General features: G+C 41.7%; 1 protein-coding gene across 1 annotated transcript in view; it reads right to left on the bottom strand.

The window, feature by feature from the left end:
• Positions 1 to 4,528: 4,528 nt before the first annotated feature.
• The window catches only part of PTDSS2 (phosphatidylserine synthase 2), a 45,017-nt gene continuing 29,285 nt past the window's right edge, over positions 4,529 to 20,260 (bottom strand). Inside the window, exons 6-12 of the mRNA XM_048484396.1 lie at positions 17,114 to 17,164; positions 15,197 to 15,310; positions 14,195 to 14,313; positions 13,826 to 13,940; positions 11,966 to 12,111; positions 8,121 to 8,306; positions 4,529 to 6,707 (exon numbers count right to left, since the gene is read on the bottom strand). Coding sequence (XP_048340353.1) covers positions 6,563 to 6,707; positions 8,121 to 8,306; positions 11,966 to 12,111; positions 13,826 to 13,940; positions 14,195 to 14,313; positions 15,197 to 15,310; positions 17,114 to 17,164 — 876 coding nt within the window. The 3' untranslated portion in view covers positions 4,529 to 6,562. The remainder of the gene's footprint in view (positions 6,708 to 8,120; positions 8,307 to 11,965; positions 12,112 to 13,825; positions 13,941 to 14,194; positions 14,314 to 15,196; positions 15,311 to 17,113; positions 17,165 to 20,260) is intronic.

The following is a 20,260-nucleotide window of genomic DNA, read 5'->3' as shown; positions in this document are numbered from 1 at the left end:
TGAAATTGGCTGAAGATTTGGAGAAGAGAGTGCTCAAATCATTCCTGAACCATTTGTCCTTCAGAGACTGACTTTCTACACACTTGATAATTATCTTCTCAAAACATAGGAGGATACCTGCAAGTCCTGGCGAGAGCCAATGTAGTATAGTGGTTAAGAGCAGATGGGCACTAATCTGGAGAACTGGGTTTGATTACCCACTCCTCCACATGAGTGGAAGAATCTTATCTGGTGAACCAGATTTGGTTCTCCACTCCACCATTCCTGCTGGGTGACCTTGGGCGAGTCACCTCATATGGTGCCTGTTGTGAGCAGAGGAAGGGAAAGGTGTTTGTAAGCCCCTGTCTCCTTATAGGAGTCTCCTTATAGGAGAAAAGGTGGTACAAATCCAAACTTCTCCTCATCTTCTTCCCCCTTTATAAAAAAGGCTTAAAGAAATCTTAGTGGTCAATACATAACAAGGGTTAAGAGCAAGACTGGTGAGCTGAAATACAATCCTGTCATTAACGAATCAGGCATGTAGCAACTGTAGCCAATTGATGCATTATCTAAAAACTCATTTCTTCATCTTTTAAAATACTGAATGGACATGCAAAACCAGTCAAATAGAACCACCATATAGAAACAGCATGGTAAATACAGGGAACAAGTGGCCCATGATTGCAGGCGGTGTGTGTGTGTGTGACAGAACATACACATTTATTACATAATTGGAGCTACTACCAATGAAGGAATGGTTTAGTCTACTAGTTTGTAAAGCAGGAAACATTAGATATTGAACTGACTATTTAGCATTCAGCATATTTGGGCAAATAGAGACACAATACTGCCTTATACTGAATAAGATCATGAGTCTATCAATACCAGTACCCAGTACCATCTTCTGAAGACTGGCAGTGGCTCTTCAGGGTTTCCAGCAGAGATTTTGCACATCACTTTCTACTTTTATTGCCCTGACCTGTACAGACGAGACTAGCCTGATCTGGTCAGATCTCAGAAGTTAAGCAGCATCAACCCTGATTAGTATTTCGATGAGACCCCCAAGAAACACCGGGGCATGACATGGAGGTAGGCAGTGGCAAACCACATCCAGAAACTGCTAGAGGTGGCATACAGAAGCTGAAACTGGCCAGGATAAAGCAGTGGCAAATGGCTGCAGTCTAGTGGCGGGGGGGAGGGGGGGAGCCTTAGCCTAGAGTAGCTGGGTTCCTCCTCTGTCATCATCTTGCCAGTCCAGCTCTGGAACAGAGTAGGGTGCTGTGAAGATAGATTCAGCTCAGACTTGGCCTTGTGAATTCTCTTGGGGCAACTTCCTAACACTGCAGGAGGGCTGGGTGCAGCCCCATTTTAATCTTCTTGGCCTTTTGAAGGCATGTCAGGGATCAGCATGAACATCTACTTGAAAGGAAAGGTGAGAGCTTTAAAGTGGTCTGGGAAACACGCAAGATTTTGATAGTTATGTATCCCTTGCTAAATATTACTACTACAGCATTTTGGAATGCCCAACGCACACATCAGCCCCAAGTGGTAGACTGTATTGCAGTTAATGGGGGACTGAAGAGTAGCTTGCCAAAGACTGCTTAATTGAAACCAGTGACATTCCAATAGTATAGTCTCTTAGCCACTATGTTTATCAGCCATGTCTACAGAAATTCAATGTTCACAAGCAATAAGGATGTATTCTGCAACACTTTTCTGTAAGATCAGGCTGCCCTGATGTCACTCCTTTTGGCACCCTGTTTAAAAACTTATTTGGACTTGTCAAATCCTTGTACACCAGCTCCCCCTTGTGGCAGATGAGCATACTCACATTTTAAATTAAGATTTCAAGCGGCTGCACTTTCTCTCCTTCTCATTGCGTCAGGGCATTTTCTTTTCAAAGCAGTTGTTCTTCTAGCAGCTAATCTGATCTTGATACTGCTTTTTTTTTACAGCAATGACAGGCCTTTTCAACAAACTGAGGGGATTCACACAACTGATTTTGGGGGAACTTGGTTTGCTTCAAACTGTAAACCTTACCCTGTTGTTACCAGGTGTTCTCAAGGTAGCCAGTGTTTAAGAATGGATTTGCTCTGTGGGGGAAGTTTTGCAGTGCGCAAGTAGAATACTTTCCTGCATAACACTTAATGAAAGTACATTTTCCTCTATGAGATGAATTACATTGTGGGTTTTAAGAAGTGCTGTTGGTTTAGAGTCAGCATTTACTACAAAGGAAATGTCAGTTGTGCTCATCTTCAGTCACAGAAAATATTTCTTAGTCAGTTGGAAATGGAACTTCTGCATTTCTAAGTCAGTTGGAAAACAAACCAGCATTTGATTCAGTTTAGCAATCTGAGCCTGCCAGTGGATTGCATGAAATTAGATGGAGATTCAGCAATATCCCATGCTACAATTTGGTCCTCAAACCCACTGCAGTCAGAAGAGCAATATTCCTTAAATTAAAAACCCACTTGTCAACATGATAGAAATATTTTATAATCTAGTGTATTTGTTTAAGATGCATACTGCTGGAACAGTGGTTGAGAGTCTGAACCTTGAATAACAGGGTTGCACTTAGTGCTGTTATCGAGTGATCTTCTGTGCAGGGACACAATGGAATGCGCACAGACCAGCCAAGAAGAGGCCTGAACAAGCTTCCTAGAAGAATCAAAGTGTTAGAAGTGTTCCTCCTCCCCTCCATCTTGTGCTGCTGTTTCCCAACCAAACAAGCACTTGACAGAAGTGGTGAGAATGCTTTCCCCTCAGGTCTCCCTTAGCTGTCAAGGAGCACAGCAATGGCCCTTTCTGCACAAGTCACCTAAAACATTTGCAAAATATTTTTGATTCTGCCTTTGCCCCCATTTACCATGATGTTTGTCTACACTCACCCCCTCGAAGTGATTCATGGCTGCTATGAGGTGTCTCCCCCACCCCCCACCCCCCACTTTTTGGGGTTATTTGTAGAATCATTACTTCAGTGATTCCTAACTGTGATTCTCTGTAGCTACGTGTATTCAATAGTTTGAAAGTTTAACCCCACCCCCCCAAAAGTTCTACTGGTCGACATTACTTTAATATTAAGGTAGACAGCTAGATGAAGACATTGAAAGATATATGGCTACAACATAGGGGGCTAACACTCTTTGCTTATAGCAGTGCCAAAATTAATATCCATGGTCAGTAATATTAGTAACACAGCTGCAGCTCAGTTAGTACCCTTTGACACCTATTAAAATATTGCAACATAAGCTCCTGCTGAACCTTAACTATGGGAACCACAGTACTACTATAGTAAAAGATCAAATTGCACAACCCAAAAGAGGAATCAAGAGCTCAAGTTTTCTTATCCACAGACTGATATTCCAGCAATGAGAATTCTGGCTTCCAGCACTTTAGGTCATATTAGTCTTATGGCCTCTCTTTAGGGTCAGGCTCTTGCAAATGGGACTAAATTTAGATAGAAGGAAAACCTCAAAGTCAACTCTGTGCAAGCTTGCATGAGTGGGTCTCTCCAGCATATTAGTACCAGTTGTATGGATAAGCAACCAGCTAGTAGCACACCACCTTATTATTAACAAAGCTGAACAGGTTGTTGTGGGTTTTCCAGGCTGTGTGGCCGTGGTCTGGTAGATCTTGTTCCTAACGTTTTGCCTGCATCTGTGGCTGGCATCTTCAGAGGTATATCACAGAGAGAAGTCTATTACACAGACTTCTCTATGTGATACACCTCTGAAGATGCCAACCACAGATGCAGGCGAAACATTAGGAACAAGATCTACCAGACCACAGCCACACAGCCTGGAAAACCCACAACAACCAGTTGAATCCAGTCATCAAAGCCTTCGACAAAGCTGAGCGGGTTTTTCATATGGCAGCTCAGAGGATATATTTCAAATTAGCAACCATCCCACTCACCAACTTCTCAATCCTAAATTGTTGCTCATCTTTGACTACCAAATTAAAAGAAAATGAAATTCAGCAAGTAGTTTGGCAGCTGGGCTATAAATTTTGTAATAGACCCACCAGCACTCAGCTGCAAAACTATAGAGGGAGAGGATCATGAAAACCTCAAAGTTGTCAACCCGAACAGTAGGACGCCTTGCCTGAAAAGTCTTCATAAAATGACCATGCAGACCTAATTACAACACCATCAACAGTTTCTGGATATTCTGAGAACTGCACAGCATGCACTGATTTTAATTCAGCATAAGGCTGCTTAATTTTATTACAGTAGGAAATTAAGGAGTTTGTAATGTCAGATGTGAAGCATTGGGCACAATTTTGCTCAAATTGTCCAGGTGCACCTAAAATCAACAGGGCATGTTATGCCTAACTTTCTCTGGACAGCATCCCACTATCTTCTGATAATAGGTATCAAACTTGATCAATTTGGAGCATTTTAGAGTCTTGTAACACTTCCTTCCAGCACCACCACAATCAAAACACACACACACACACACACACACACACACACACACACACACACACACACACACACACACACACACACACACACACACACACACACACAGAGTTTGCAACTCCAAGATACATCAGCAAACGTCCTTTTATTACACTTGTTCGGTTATACATACTAACTGTAAAACTCAATATTTCAATGAACAAATAGTATAAAAGTAAGACTGAGAGCAGATCAACTTCCACATGGGAAACAGTTTTCCAACCACTTATGCTTCAATTTTAATGTAACTGATTCCTAACAAAAGAAAATTGAAAACTATCAAATTCTCTCCATTGCACTTGTTACCACCAGAATTACACAGAGAACATTACAACACAAAATTACAAGGGCAAAGTTCACTAGTACAAGAACAGACTATATGCCTACCCAAGCCTCGTACAACTGGGATCACACCATCACAAGTACTACCTTCAGTCAGTTCACAAGATAGGTAACAAAATGAACCTGCAGTTACAAAAATGTACTGCATCCATACGTAGGAAAGGCTTCATATACATACAAGCATATGCCCTCAGGTGAAGTCTGTTAATGTCTAGTTACAGCCCACAGTACACTCCTGCAGATAAATTCTAATACCAGCCAAAGTCTTATTATATTAGGCATAAAATCAATAGCCTTCATCTGACCATCCTCATACTGATCTTGAAGATGAGTTCCGTCACTCAAGTAATGTGCTAAAGATTTCTTCATTTGCTAAACTGTGAAAAATTCATTTGAATGGATATATTTTTATTTTGCCCTGCTGAAAGTGCCCATTGTTTAAAAGAAAAAATATTTTAGTGTCATTGTAGAAACAAGGGAAAGGCAGAGTTCTGACTATTCAAGAATCAACTGTAAGGGAGCCAAGTTCTGTGCATTGTGCTTTAACCAGCAGCATTTTTAGTGATTTTATGGGGGTGAGGATGAGGGTGGCAAGATGAGGCTTAGAATGTTTAGCTTATACTCACTTCAAAATAAATGTCTAACAGTTTCAACAGATTTAGGACTGATTAAATTAAATTTTAATTCAGTGTTACACAGAAAGGAAAACCCGCATAGCTGTTTAAGGAATGTGCCCAAGTTCCTATGGTAACTGCTGTCATACAAAAGGTGTTCATAAACATGGACACTATTTGTCCAAGCTTTGATGTGGGAGGTGAGATAAACACAAGTCAGCCAGAACTCTGTGACTGGAGGCTCTGAGGTAATGTCAGTCGTAGTCTCCAACCATTCAGGGGAGGACTGTGTCACATTGCAGCTGCTTACCTGCACCCCCACAGTATTTAATGCACTTCAGCTACTTTGATGGCTCAAACAACACCCTCTGCTTTGCCTAATGGGAGTCCATGATTGTAGTAAGCACAGCCTTGGGAAGAACAGAAAGCAGCTGTGCAGTGGAATAAGGCAAAGAACCCGAAGCTTTGGTGGATTACCTCTCCTATTAGCTTTCACTTGCTCTATTTAGCTAGTGGACAGCAAAGTTCACCTTGTTGCCCTAAAGAGATGATCAGGGTAGAGATGGGCTGAGAGGTATTATGTTACATAAAACTAGAAGGCTACTTCAAGGTAATGCAACTTTGCTTTGAGAAACAGGCAGCTAGGAATCAGGACATCTCCGGGACAGTCACAATAGTAGGCTGCATAAGTTATGCAGTTTGTTCTCATGCTTCAATCATATCCTGCCACTTAATTTGCTGATAGTGCCCCCAACAGGTGAATGAATCAAAAGGACATGAGTTTTACATCACAGCTCATGGCAGCTGTTTCAGTAGAAAATACCCAACAGTTCCTTTACAGTGCACATAATTCCATAAAATGTATTCCTGATGCTCCAAGCAGTTATCAGCTTTCCAGAACTGGGGCTAGTGGATTCCCTTTGCACCTGTCTAAGCCCCCCCAATCTTCCTTTTTGCAAGATGACACAAAAACACACTCAGATGGTTGCTTCAGTTAGCTGTAAACATCTTCTGCAAACAAGATTAGATGGCATCTTTCCCAACTCAATTCTCCACACATGAGAAAACATTGAAACTTACAAAATTAGGTAGGGTTAAACTTGCAAGTCAAATTACATTGACTTCAGTAAAATAATCCACTTAGCCCTTAATTTGTTACTCAAGTTCAAAGTTTTTTCTCTCTGAGTTTATTCCCACTGTGCTCATCTGCCAAAGCAGAAAGTCCGTCCCCATTGCTCAGACACTTGTCCTTCTTGTGCTTGTGTTCTTGCTTTTGCCTTCTTATCTCTTTGTAACGCAAGGTGATGTCACTAGGAACAAAACAGAACATTTTGGTGGAAAAGGTTTCAAGCCATGCTGTTTTTCATTCACAAGAAGAAATACCTACTGGCACTTTTAAGGAAGAGAGAAAAAGGAGTTCTGTCGTTTGTTGGTCAGTTGATTTCCCTAAACAAAGCAGTATACACTGGCCCCATAAACGCTCAATATTTCCCAATTCTAAAGATAGTAAGAAAAGATACTACAGCAGAATTACAAATAATCAGGGGAAGCAGACAGTTCACCTCCCAAGTCTTCCTCAGCCCAGAATACAGGGCAAGAGCTACTACACACACCACCTTGACTGAAGATTTTATTTATTTATATATCTATGAAATAAATATATAAAGCCCACTATGCTGAACCATATCTTAGGCCTCCAAGTAGACAGCTGTTGGTGCATTAGGGGGTCAATCCCTCCTACCTTTCTTCCCCTTCTTCTTCGTCACTCTCCATCTTGCTATCCTCCATAGGCACCTCACCTTCGCAAAGCTGGATGCTGGCTCTGGCAAGGGTGGGTGAGGGGGGAGCCAGCAGGTTGCCTGTGAAGATGGGAGAGTTCTCCCCATCTCCACAGGCACACTCCCGTCCCATTTGTAAATCTGGATCCCAGCTTTGTCAGGGATGAGGGAGCCAGAAGGGTGCATATGAAGATGGGGAGAGTTATTATATCCATAGCCCCAACCCCACCAAAGATGGATCCTAGCTTTGCTAAGTGGGGAGGGAGGGAAGGAAAGGGGAAAAAGCCCACACTGCCAGCCTGCCCCAGAGCTGCACAGATTCCTTGGTGTGTGTGCATGTGCGTATGTGCCTGCTTGCATGTATGAGAAACAGGCAATCCAGTTCAACAGGGTTCTGCAGCATTTCACGGACTATTTGTGCAAGGCATACTGCAGTTGCCACAGGAGGAAGAGGAAAAAATGAGGGCAGCACAGACACTCTCCTTTCCATACTCTCAGGCACTTGTCCCTTGCCCTTGGTAGTTCAGGTGTGTTAGCCGGCAGATGGGCAGCAAACAACTTCCTTCCTTCTTTCCCTCTTCCTCCATACCTCCCTGGTACAGAAAGGCCTGGTTGCATACCCTCCTCCCGTTTGCTGTTCGCAGCACCAGGCCCACCTCAGGAGAGTCCCACCCCCTTCCCCATGTATGGAACTGGTGCAGAACTCTGTGCTATTTCTCCATAGCACAGCCCTAATGGTAGCAGCTCCCATTCTAACATTGGCTTTCTAGAAGCATCTGACTGGCTGCTATTTGAATCAACATGCTGGACATCAACTCTTGTAAAGAACTGAACACTTGGCCTAATCCAGCAGAAGATTTCTAATATTGTGATTTAAAGTTATCAAGAAAACATAAGATATGAAATTAATAAGCGAGTACAAGGATTGTTTTTGCTCCTGCTCACCGAATGAAGAAGCGCCATACTGTCCATACGAGCACAAGCATGATTCCAAGGATCCAGCATTGAGTAATGTAGAAAGGAAGTGACAACATTAAGGTGTATGGATCATATTTTACCACAATAAGGAATTCTGTGGCTGTGATAGCAGCAACCAGCCACGCCTGCTGACCCAACTTCTTATGGAACTTCCTGAAATAAAAACAACAACCTTAGTTTATAGGCACAGCAAGTGCAAAATTCAAAGCTGTTGTTACAAAGAAAACAGACCACACAACATTCTAGAAACTGTAGATGTAAAAGTATGTTACTCATTTGGAAAATGTCTACAATTATACCACCCATGTATCAAAACACTAACTTCTGATGTTTTTCCACACATTGGATTTCTACCAAATGATTATTTCAGCATTCAAGCACTGCAGTTTCAGAAGGACCTGAAGGCAGATATTAGCCCCTTCTTCACACGCAGAATAATGCGTTTTCAACCCACTTTCACAACTGTTTGCAAGTGGATTTTGCTATTCCGCACAGCTTCAAAGAGCACTGAAAGCAGTTTGAAAGTGTATTATTCTGCATGTGCGGAAAGAGCCATACAGTTAATACCACCACCAGAGAGAAGGTGTTGGCCTTTCTGTTTTGTTAGCTCTCCAGGGCAACTGGCTGACTACTGTGTGAAAAAGCATATTAGACTAGATGGACCATAGTTTGATCCACTCTTAAGTATCCTTCAGTTCAGTATAAGGAGCTGTGGGAAAAACGAAGGTAAGCACCACTATATGTATAATTGTACTCAGGTGTGTTCTTGGCATCTTTGCTTCCTAATTTTGTTTTTCTATGGATCTTATATAATCTCCAGGCTCTCATGAATATGAATACACATAATTTTTTAAAACTGGTTAGAAATATCCACAGTTCTGTTAATGAGACTAGATTCCAAATAAGCACAGCATTTTAATGAACCAGATTCATCCTACATATTGCCTTGGTAACTTTTACCAAATAAGTTTTTCTGTTTTTGGGGGGTGGGGGTGGGAAGAATGATTTGGTATGGTTCAACTATCCATATGGAACAACAGGAATAAAATATTATACTATGTTAATAACCCCTATATGTTCTGCATTCAGCTTCCTCGGGTGGATCTACACATAAGTCAAAAAAGAAAAAGAGGTTAACAAATACCTTTTGACTGTTCTTATATAATTATTTGTTTAAAAGCATACCAAAATAATGATAAAAAGATGTTTTAAAAAGATAGAACTTCAGAGCTTATACAAAGAATACTTAATTATCAAAAGCCACCAAAAATATTGCTAGAAACTTAGAATAATGTTAAAGCAATTATAGTATGTGTTTAAAAACAACAGCAATGCAAAGTTATTGATTAAAAAAATATGGTGAATAAAAACCCTTTTTAACCAAAAACCTACACTGACCTGTGAAATATAAAAGCAGCAATGCTCCCACTAAACCACCTTTGAAAAAAATGTTCTGTTCTTGTTCTGCATTTATCTAAGTCAAGGACAACCAGGAAATGTTTTCATTTAACCCATGTGATATCAAGGTTATCAGCTAAGAATCCACTCCACTTCCATTTTAAGAAGAATCTTAACCATTCTTTCCCCCCCCCCCCCCCCCCCAGGAATGCGGGCACACACATCAATGACATCGCACAGTATCAGGCTGCGTGTTTGCATGAGCACGTACTGCTGGCCTCTGCAATTGATTTGCTGCTACTGTTCCTTTCCCATTTCACCTCAATAAGCCACAGCAACGTGTGGCCGGGCCCTGCTAGTTTATTAATATATAAAGTGAGGATGTATGTGATTATTTTTTGTTTTTCAGTGCAAGGGAGTGGTAAACCAAACTATTTCCTCCATCTTACCCTAATACAATGTTGCCCTAAGTCCGTGATGGCGAACCTATGGCACAGGTGCCGAAGGCGGCACTCAGAGCTGTCTCTGTGGGCACGCATTCTGTCATCTCCCCCTCCCCCATTGCCCAGCCAGAGGAGGCTGCCAGCAAATGCATTGGGAGTCACGCTGCACAGGCTGGCTATGCACAAGGCACTCTGCCAGCTGGGGCTGAGCTTCAGGGAGGTCCTCTTGAGTTGACCTGATTTGCTGTAAGTACCATCTACCGCCCCACAAGTACCCCCCTCCCCCACAAAGCTTGGGAGGCTGGAGGCTGGCACGCTTTTCTTGGCGTGTAACTTTTGGGACCAAAAAAACCTTTGGGGGTAGGATTAAAAAGCAGCAGTCCGGGTGAGGGGCTTCCATTGGGAGGAGTGCGTCTGCCAAGAGCAGGGCAGGCACAGTGGTGGGATTCAGGCACTCACCCTGATTGGAGTGAACTGTTTGTTAAGCCCCCCCACCCCGGGAGAGAGAGTGATGGGGCTTTTAGTGCCTGGGAGCCCAGGTCTAGGAGGAGAGATCTTGCAAGGTCCCTAGGCTCCCTACGCCAATCCCATTCCCAAAGGATCAAAGCAAAAGTACAAAAGACAAAAGGCGTTTCACACCCATAAAGAATTGAGTTAAACCAGGTCCCCAACCAACTGGCAGGAAAGGGAGAGGAGCATCCCTTCCCCACCTCCCTTGTCAAAATTAGGGCTATTCTGATAGAGGCAAATGTGGAACAGAGAGGTTCATTTCAAAATATTCTCCATTTTATTTTTCTGTTCCTGTTGCATTTTGATGGAAATCAAGTGCTGTGGGGAAATGTGAAGGAAAAACCGCAGATCAGATGGCTTCTCCACCAATTTAGCTTTCCTGAAGTTATCCCACCCCTCGCACAGAATTCTTGCTTAGGTTTGCCTTCCTTGACTGCCTTTTTACTTCTATTTGGTGGTGGTGTGGTTATTGGGTTTCAGAAAGCGAAAGTTTTACTTCCCTCTCCCCCCACACTCCTCCCCCTTCCCCTGCCAGGCACCCAGTGTGATAATAGTGTAATTATTTTAGGGAGATTATTAGCATTAAACTTCAGACCTAGTTTTGGGGAAGCAGTGTAGGTAACCCTGTTAAGCGCTGTTAAACCCCACTGATTTTCATGGGAAGAACTAAAGTGCGATCCTTTAGCTGGGAGTAAGCTCAGTTGCTGGTAATGGGGCTTGCTTCTGAGTAAACCCTCCTAGGGTCGTGATTCACCCATTCGAAGCGTTGCAGGGTTGCTTCAAAGCAAAGCCACCAACTACCACTAAGCTTACTCCCGAGTAATGGGCACCTTGGAGCCAACCGTTTTTTCTAAACTAAAACCTCAGTATTCAGGCTAAATTGCTGTGTTGGCACTTGGCGATAAATAAGTGAGTTTTGGGTTGCAGTTTGGGCACTCGGTCTCAAAAAGGTTCGCCATCACTGTCCTAAGTATTCACATTTAGGCCTATGGCAATACTACAAGACAGCAGAGCCAGAAGAAAAAATCTTCAAGCAATGGTGTGCAAGGTTTAGCTAGCCCTACACTCTATTTTCTATAGAAATGGTCCCACACTCCCAGTCAGAAACAATCTGGTCTGTGGGGTGCTGTGTGGTTTCCGGGCTGTATGGCCGTGTTCTAGCAGCATTCTCTCCTGACATTTCGCCTGCATCTGTGGCTGGCGTCTTCAGAAGATGCAGACAAAACGTCAGGAGAGAATGCTGCTAGAACACGGCCATACAGCCCGGAAACCACACAGCACCCCAGTGATTCTGGCCGTGAAAGCCTTCGACAATAAATCTGGTCTGTGTTTGAAATTTTTGCTGCAGCAGCATTGTCCATTCCTCTGGCTATCCCCTGATACACTGAAAGTTGCAACAGCCTCCAGCAGTTCCAAAAATAACACAGAGTAAAGCAGTTATTCTACTTGAACAAGACTTACGGGTCATCCATGAAGTCATAGATTTCTCTCATAGCTACACCACCCACATTCACAAAAAAGACAAGTCGCAGCAGGACCAAGTAGTGTTCTGGTGGCATCCAAAGGACAAACTTCAAGTAAAAAGTGTTCAATTCTGCCAATAAAAACTGACATAAACAGAGCAGAATCATTGTACTTCAGGAGACTTTCAATCATTCAAGTCTAATACACCATAATTTTGGAAAACAGAGAAATTGGCAGTATTCTTGCATCAGGAACAAAAATGTATTGCAAAGCATTGATTTAGCTGTTTTACATGCTAGGTATAGAGGTAGAGGTAGTCGTCTGAGCAAGCACCAGGTCATTACTGACCTGTGGGGGTGAAGTCTCATTATGTTTACTAATTTTACCGACATCAGAATAATTGAAGGCTGAATCAATCCTGCGCCAACTCCCTGAAACCAACCTCTGTCGGGATCAAACACAGGCTGTGAGTGGAGCTTTTGACTGCAGCACCGAAACTTACCAGTCCGCACCACAAAACTCTTAGGCTTTGCATTCTATAAAGTTCAATAATCATGCAGTCAGCAGTATAAAGGCACTGAACTGCCAAGCCCTTCTACCATCAAATTACTGGCTGGAGCATTCCATAACAGCAGGGCCAGGAGAAAAATCCCTCCAAACAATGAAAGGCACTTTCAGCAAGAATTATGGAAACTGCCGGAGTTAAAGAACTTGAACCTGTAAGGAATACACAGGCTTGGAACCCATCCAGAATTTTCACATGAGCAGGAGGGCAATTTTTATGGAATTCTCCCCTTCTCCAGGAAACTGACCTTCTCCAAGTTATTCCTGGAGGGGGCAATCCCCAAGGATCAGCATTTTAGGGGGAAATTTTTGCTGCTATAAAAAGGTAAAGTTTCCCCTTCAGTTGTGTCCGACCCTGGGGTACCATTTCATAGGCAAGCCGTTTTTTGTTTTTTTTTTTTTTTGGGGGGGGGGGTAATTTGCCATTGCTTTCCCTGGCTATTCTTTACCCCCTAGCTATATGCTAGGTACTCATTTACCAACCAAGGAATGGATGGATGGCTGAGTTGACCACGAGCCAGCTGCCAGGGTATCTGACCCACAGGGGGCTCAAATTCCTAACCATGTGAGTGGCAGTGTGAGTGGCAGTGCAAGCACTTAGCCACTATGCCACGCGGCTCCTTTTCTGCTGCTATGGGAAGGGGAAATCAGCAAAAACTGCATTTCCTTCCCTGCAATCATAAAAATTTGAAGTAGGACACAAGCTACAGTGTCCTATTGGACCCCACAAGATGTGGAAAGATATTTGTTCAAACCTGTTTGGCTATTCAAAGTATTTTAGACTTCCCAAATATCAGTGTTCTCAAAACAAGAGCTGAGTGGCAAGGAAATTTCCTCTAGGTCCTTTTACCACAAGTAAATGCATACAATTTATAAGATGCAGAACATCAAAACATACCTCTTCTCTAGAACCCCATTACAAATCAATAATCTGTATTTTGGTCCCTTTTGGATTGCCCCACTCACACATGAAGCTAACAACTTTGGGAATGCAGGATGCTTTTTGGTTTCCAAAGTCTGTATCATCAGGAAAATTATAGATGCTATGAACTCTTAAGACCCCTTCCCCACTTTTTCTTTTTTGACAGGTTTGCTTTCGCAAGAAAGGAAAGAATGGTTCCAAATGAACCATATCTTTTCATATGTCTAAAGTTAGGCTCAGAAGCCATTTTTATGACCTGGGAATGTTATGGAAATATGAAAACTCATATGTATGTTATTTAAAAGGCAAAATGTAGTTTTGGAGTAGTTACATCAGTTTGCTGCAGTTATAAGAAAGTAAAGGGTCCTTACTACAAACATGATACCACAGACTGCTAACCATCTGCGAAGGCTGGATGCTGGTTTCCACTCAAATTTAACCCAACTGTATGGTGTGAACTGGAAGGCAATTCTCTTCATTTTACCTCTGGGAGGGGAAAAATAAAAATTCCATGATAAGACTCTTGTGATCTGACCTGTACAGAATATTATTAAAATTATTTTTATTTTGCTATCTACTGAAATTGGCAAACTTGTTATTTCAATTCACCAATCTACCTAGTATATATGAAAAGTAATTGGTTGTAACATATCAAACTGGAGGAAAATATATTATCATATCAGGGGTTAAAAGCTCTTAAATGTTTCCATTTTACATATAATTTTTATAATTTAACGTACTTATAAGTGGGAATGTTCCAAAGCCCTTGCCATTTATAGGTTTTCAAGGAAAGCCACCCTAAAGTCTTCATGCCACAGTAAATACCAAGTCCATTGCATAAGAGTACATCCATAATCCACTGAAAGAAAAAAGGGAAATACACTTAATTACCACAACCTCAGTGATGCAACAATAGCAGCACTGTGGATTCATTTGCATATGCTTCCATAATATAATTATTCTAGATTGCACAATACTGAGATGTGCAAATAACTTCAAATAACTTACAAGTAACTTCAAAAAGAACGCAACACCAATCCTTAGATAGGCTGAAAAAAATCTGCTATATTTATCCAAATACAGCAAATCAGTTAAAACTTCTGGCATTAGTTTAGGACAATATATTTTTTTCTGCAGCAGTTAAGAATTTATTTGATGGTCAATCTAACATGTCCTATATTGACGCACTACAGTATTTTTAATGAAATCTTAACTTGTGGACTTGTGACCACCGTACTGATATTTCCCTCCAAACATTCCAGTTTCTCATATGGGCCCAACACCTCCCCAGTCACTGCTGGATAAATTCTATTTTTTCCCCTGCCTTCCAACTTTTGTTTCTGCTATTTTGGCTCTCTAATTCTTTTTAAGGGTATAAAGGAACTTTACATGTTGCCAGATTTTTCATTCAACAAGTAACCCACCATTTACATTGTAAGAATAAATGTAACTCTCTTATGAAGAAATAAGAAGGGTTTCCCTGTTTATGTTAAACTTCTAAGCATGTCAACATGCTTGGGAAAAGATGCCATAACTTAAACAGAGGTTTAAGGTGTGGAAATGAGCAGGTGACAAGCTTTTCACGGCATATAAGCAAATGTCACCTGTTAAATAACATTATGCCTCTATTAAAGGGACAGGGCATTTTTCTCCAGGCCTCCCGCCCTTCCATTTGCAGAAGATACATTGAATTCAACCCACAATGCTGTTTTGAACTTGTTTCTTTACAGGGTAGTACTCACATGGTCCCACCAACATTCACTGAAGTTTGGAAGCTGATGTTCTAGACTGTACTCCAGAAATTCAAACATTACACTGATGATCATGCACATCCACCAATCACGAATCATTAGTGTCTATACAAAAAAAAATCCTGATGATCATTTCAATTCTTTGGTTACTTAAACCCATTGAAAACACAAGTAGACACCACAAATTGTATGATGGGTCCAGAAAATTCTCATTAACGTTAAAATCAATGGTAGAACCTTCCAGCCAAACCTGATGATGAAGAAGAGTTTGGATTTATACCCTCTTTCTTTCCCCAGAGGGAAATTCCTACAAGGGAGGGAGGGAGTGGGGGGGAGGAAGGGGAGAGAGAGGGGGAGGGACAAAGCGGGGGGAGGGGCAGGGGAGGGAGAGAGAGAGAGAGAGAGAGAGAGAGAGATGCCCCTCCAGGAGGATTTGGGAACCCCTGGAAGAGGGCTGGTTGGAATACAGCCTTCAGGTCAAAGTAGGCTTGTTCTACCACAAAGACTTTTGGTTTTCGATTGCTGAGAGGCAAAGCATTCTTCTATACCAATATACAACATTTCAGCTACAGAGGCTACACTGTAATTCCATGCATAGAAATATATTTCACTAAGTCTCACTCATCTGGTCCAGTTTAGTTGTCAGTTTGAAGGTAGTTCCTGTACAGGGCCCATCACTGGCAAACTTTTGTCATAGTTCTGTGAAATGTTTCAGGTTGATCTCCAAGATATATTAGACAGAACGTTTGGCGCTGGGAAGACCACATCCTATAAGCTGGACACTTGCCTACCTAGCTATTAAAATATGCCTCTGTTGGGACAGATTACTAATACGTTCCTCTTACAAGTGGTGTCTCATTAAAAGCTCAATTAAGGTGCAATTAAGATTCTTTAAGAAGTCAACTCTGGATAAGGAGCATGAGGGCCCAGTCTCCTCTTTTGGGAAACAGTGATTGAGCAGGATAAGGTAGAACAACTGCAGTTATTTTTAAATGACACATCTGCACTTCACCCATTTCAAGTTGCCTTCAGGACTGAACCAGGACTACTGGCTTTGGCTGACCTTCAGCCAACTGGATAAAATTGCTGGATAAAGGCAATTCATAACTGCTGATGTCAGATTCATTAGCAGCATTTGACACAGCTAGCCATATTTTCATGGATCAACAGCAATAAATACTGGTGATAAAACAGATATCCATAATAAAAAGGGTAACATTTCTGCTTCAGTCGTATCTGACCCTGGGGTACCACTGCAAGCAGTGATTTTATAGGCAAGCTGTTTTTGTGGGGTGGTTTGCCACTGCTTTCCCCGGCTATTCTTTACCCCATAGCTATGTGCTAGGTACTCATTTACCGACCAAGGAATGGATGGATGGCTGAGTTGACCGTGAGCCAGCTGCCAGGATATCTGACCCACAGGGGGCTCAAACTCCTGACCGTGTGAGTGGCAGTGCAAGCACTTAACCACTATGGCACGCGGCTCCTATATCCATAAAATCTGCATTCAACTCTATGTGTTGCACATGCATGTGAGTTAGTGTCGTAATAGCTTAGAAATAAGCTGTTTCATTTCTTTTATAATTTGTTTTAATTGCACACCTACTAAATTATTTTTCTGTGCAATTGGGAGTAAACATAAGATGTTCAGCTATTCTAAGTTTTATGCACCAGAGGTGAGAATATGTTAACTGTGAGAATAGACACCCTGTTAATGGAATGTTAGTTAGGAAAGAAACTGGATGATCAAGTGTGATGAGAAAGATTTTAAATGGGACAAACACAATTTAAATTTTTTCACTGATGACTGCCTTATATAATTGATTCTAAACATCAGCCACATTGAAAAAGAGGCAATCAGGCTTTCAAAACCAACTACCACTGAACACAGAAAGGACAATTTTTTACCTTTAGATACCAGCCAAGGAAATGAGCAGGAACAAAGCCATCCAGTTTATCCTATAATTAAAGTGGAGAAATTTGGTTACACAGATGAGTCTTTAACTATGTAATCCAAAGGGCGTGGGGACAGCAAAGTAACACTGGAAGCAGCATAACCTGTGCTGGTATCATTGCCAACTGCGCCACCCAAATAGGCATGGACGCTGACATAGGGGTGGTAATGCCGGCAGCGGGGTGCAGCGTGGCTCCATGGTTTGCACTCGAACCACTGGTTCTCTGTCACAGGAAGTGGCACTGGCATGAATGTAGGCATTCCGGGGATGTTCCCATGATGGGACTGACTTTAGTTGGCTTCCTAAGTCCACTGGGCTCAGAAGTGCTCCCATATGCTAACATTACTTTGCTCATGCAAGATTGGTGGCACAACCCATTGGGCTGTAGATACCACTGTCAGGTAGGTTAGGGTTTTTTTTTTTTCATTTTTGGAATGTCCACCACTGTGCTACAATCCTCTTTAGAGGTGGCACGGCTGTGCCACCTCCGTGCCATCCCCTCATCATGGCACAGCCCCCCCTTTGGATTGGCTTGTTAATTCTTCAAGGAAAATACACCATAATTTAGGCTATAGAAACAGGGACCAATACAATTGCAAGTGTGGAATATCTGCAGTAGTACCCTGTTTCCCCGAAAATAAGACAGTATCTTACATTAAGTTTTGCTCCCAAAGATGCACTATGTCTTATTTTCAGGGGATGTCTTATTTTTCCACTCCACAGCTGCATGCTCTGGTCGACAGGCATGCTTCCAAACAAAAACTTTGCTATGTCTTACTTTCGGGGGATGCTTTATATTTAGCACTTCAGCAAAACCTCTACTACGTCTTATTTTCAGGGTATGTCTTATTTTCGGGGAAACAGGGGTAGTTACCAGTCACCTGTAATAATGTCATTTAAGAATGATAAAACTTCCATATTGCATAATTTGTAATATACTCAAAAAAAGTCCTGTAATCATTTACATAGTCATCAATGATAAATATGACAAGCTTTTCTATTTGTTATGCCAATGGTGTCCTCAGGTAAATTATTTTCTCATACAAAATTTGTGGCTGGAATTCCTAACTTTTAAACAGTTTGTGGTGAAATTTATGTACCACAAATAGGCATGATCCCTTGGATTTTATTTTGTTTAGTTTTATTTTTCTATAAATATAAACAAAACAGAAAAAATAAAATAAAAAGCATATCATAACAGCAATTACAATTACATTGAAGGAAAAAAGAAAAATATACATACACTGTAACAAACTATGGTATAATACAAAGTGGACAATATATGACAATGGCAACAATATATGATAATAGCGAGTTGCAACAGTCTAATCTGGAGGTGACTGTGGCATGGATCACTTTGGCCAGGTCAGCCTGGGAAAGGTGAGGGGCCAGCCGTCAAGCTTGGCGAAGATGGAAAAAGGCTACCTGGGTCTCCACAGAAAGAGATGAGTCCAGATGCACCCCCAGGTTCCGGGCCGAGGAGGTCACTGGTAAAGTGACCCCCTCCAACACCAGTGGCTGGAAACCCTCAATCGTTCCCCGGCCCACCCACAGGATCTCCATCTTCAATGGATTTAACTTTAACCTGCTCTGCTTCAACCAACCAGCAACCGACTCCAAACAATAGAGTTGCAGGAGCAGCAGTCGTCCCTCCCCCCATCAACAGAATGAGCTGAGTGTCATCAGCATACTGGTGACAGGTCAGCCCAAAACTCCATGCCAGCTGAGCAAGGAGTCGCATATGGATGTTAAATAATAGTGCGGATAGCAAGCCCCCCTGAGGCACCCCACAATGCAGTGGGCAACTCTGGAAGGCTCTATCCCCACACCACACTTGCTGCCTCTACTCTCAGAGAAACGATGCAATCCACTGCAAGATGGAGAACACTGATGCAGAGAGTCTTAGGTGACCCCTGTGAAAGGGTCGTTCGACCCCCAAAGGGGTCCCGATCCACAGGTTGAGAACCACTGGTCTAGAAATTCTGTGACTGGTCTTTTATTCACATAATTCATTAATTTTGTCATTATTGCACATCTTCCCAGGCCACCTGGCATGAACATTTCTGTTTTCCACTGTTGCAAATGTAATTCTGGCCACTGTCACCGTAGATCTACTCAATTATTTTGATTTTTTTGCAATATTCTTTGGCAAAATCCCCACTAGCATACTCAGGGCTTTCATGGTAAGTTTAATTCTTTCCCCCTCAATTTTGGCATGTGTTGATTTCCATATTTTGTCTTTTAGTAAAGAGGTGCCACCTCTTTACATCTCAGATATTACCGTTTATAGTTCTTGTTCATCTTCTCGATATCCTTTGGAGTAATAAACCAATGATAGAATATCTTATAAGTGTTTTCCCTTTTGACTGGCTGGAAATTTTATATCTTTTGTCCATAAAGTTTCCCATTGTTGGAGAGATATTTCTTCCTCAAAAATTTTCATTCATTTAACAATACATGTTTTAACTTTTTCTGTTTCTGTGTCAAATTGAAAAGCTTATAAATTCACCCTAGTAAATGGTCTTTTTTGCCGCATTGTCACCTTTTCAAATTCAGCCAGATTCCTCATTAGGGCTCTTGCTGTGTGAATTTCTTTTAATCTTGAAACTAGTTGAAAATATAGTAGCCATTGTACTTTTTTGTCTTCATCTTTTGTCAGGACATGGTCTCTTCTTGGGACTTTTTCATATCTCCATTTGTTATTAAAAAAATTTCTTACATTGTTACTTATAGTATGCCTTCAAGGGAAACATTAATGGGGATATTAGAAGACTTAACGACTACACCACGCGGCTCCTATCCTCTTCAGGTAGATTCCCAAGTACCAAATAGTCCATCTCTAATTACATGCTTTTATTTTGTGTTGTATTTTTATTTATTTTTAGTTCACTGGTACTTAAGTAAACCTTCCAAATCTACTGTTTTTAATTTTATTACTCTTTGACCTTGGTTTCTGATCCAATCCATAGCTTAAACCAGGTCAGCTACTTGGAAATATAATTTAATATTAAGTACTGGTAATCCTCCTCTCTTTTTCATGTTGCAAAACTTGTGCAGCCCAATCTATGTGTGTGTGGGGGGTGTCTGCTCCTTTGAAGCT

The sequence above is a fragment of the Sphaerodactylus townsendi genome, linkage group LG02, assembly GCF_021028975.2.
Source record: "Sphaerodactylus townsendi isolate TG3544 linkage group LG02, MPM_Stown_v2.3, whole genome shotgun sequence".
In the NCBI taxonomy this organism is placed as follows: Eukaryota; Metazoa; Chordata; class Lepidosauria; order Squamata; family Sphaerodactylidae; genus Sphaerodactylus; species Sphaerodactylus townsendi.
This window is presented reverse-complemented; position numbering and strand designations above follow the sequence as displayed.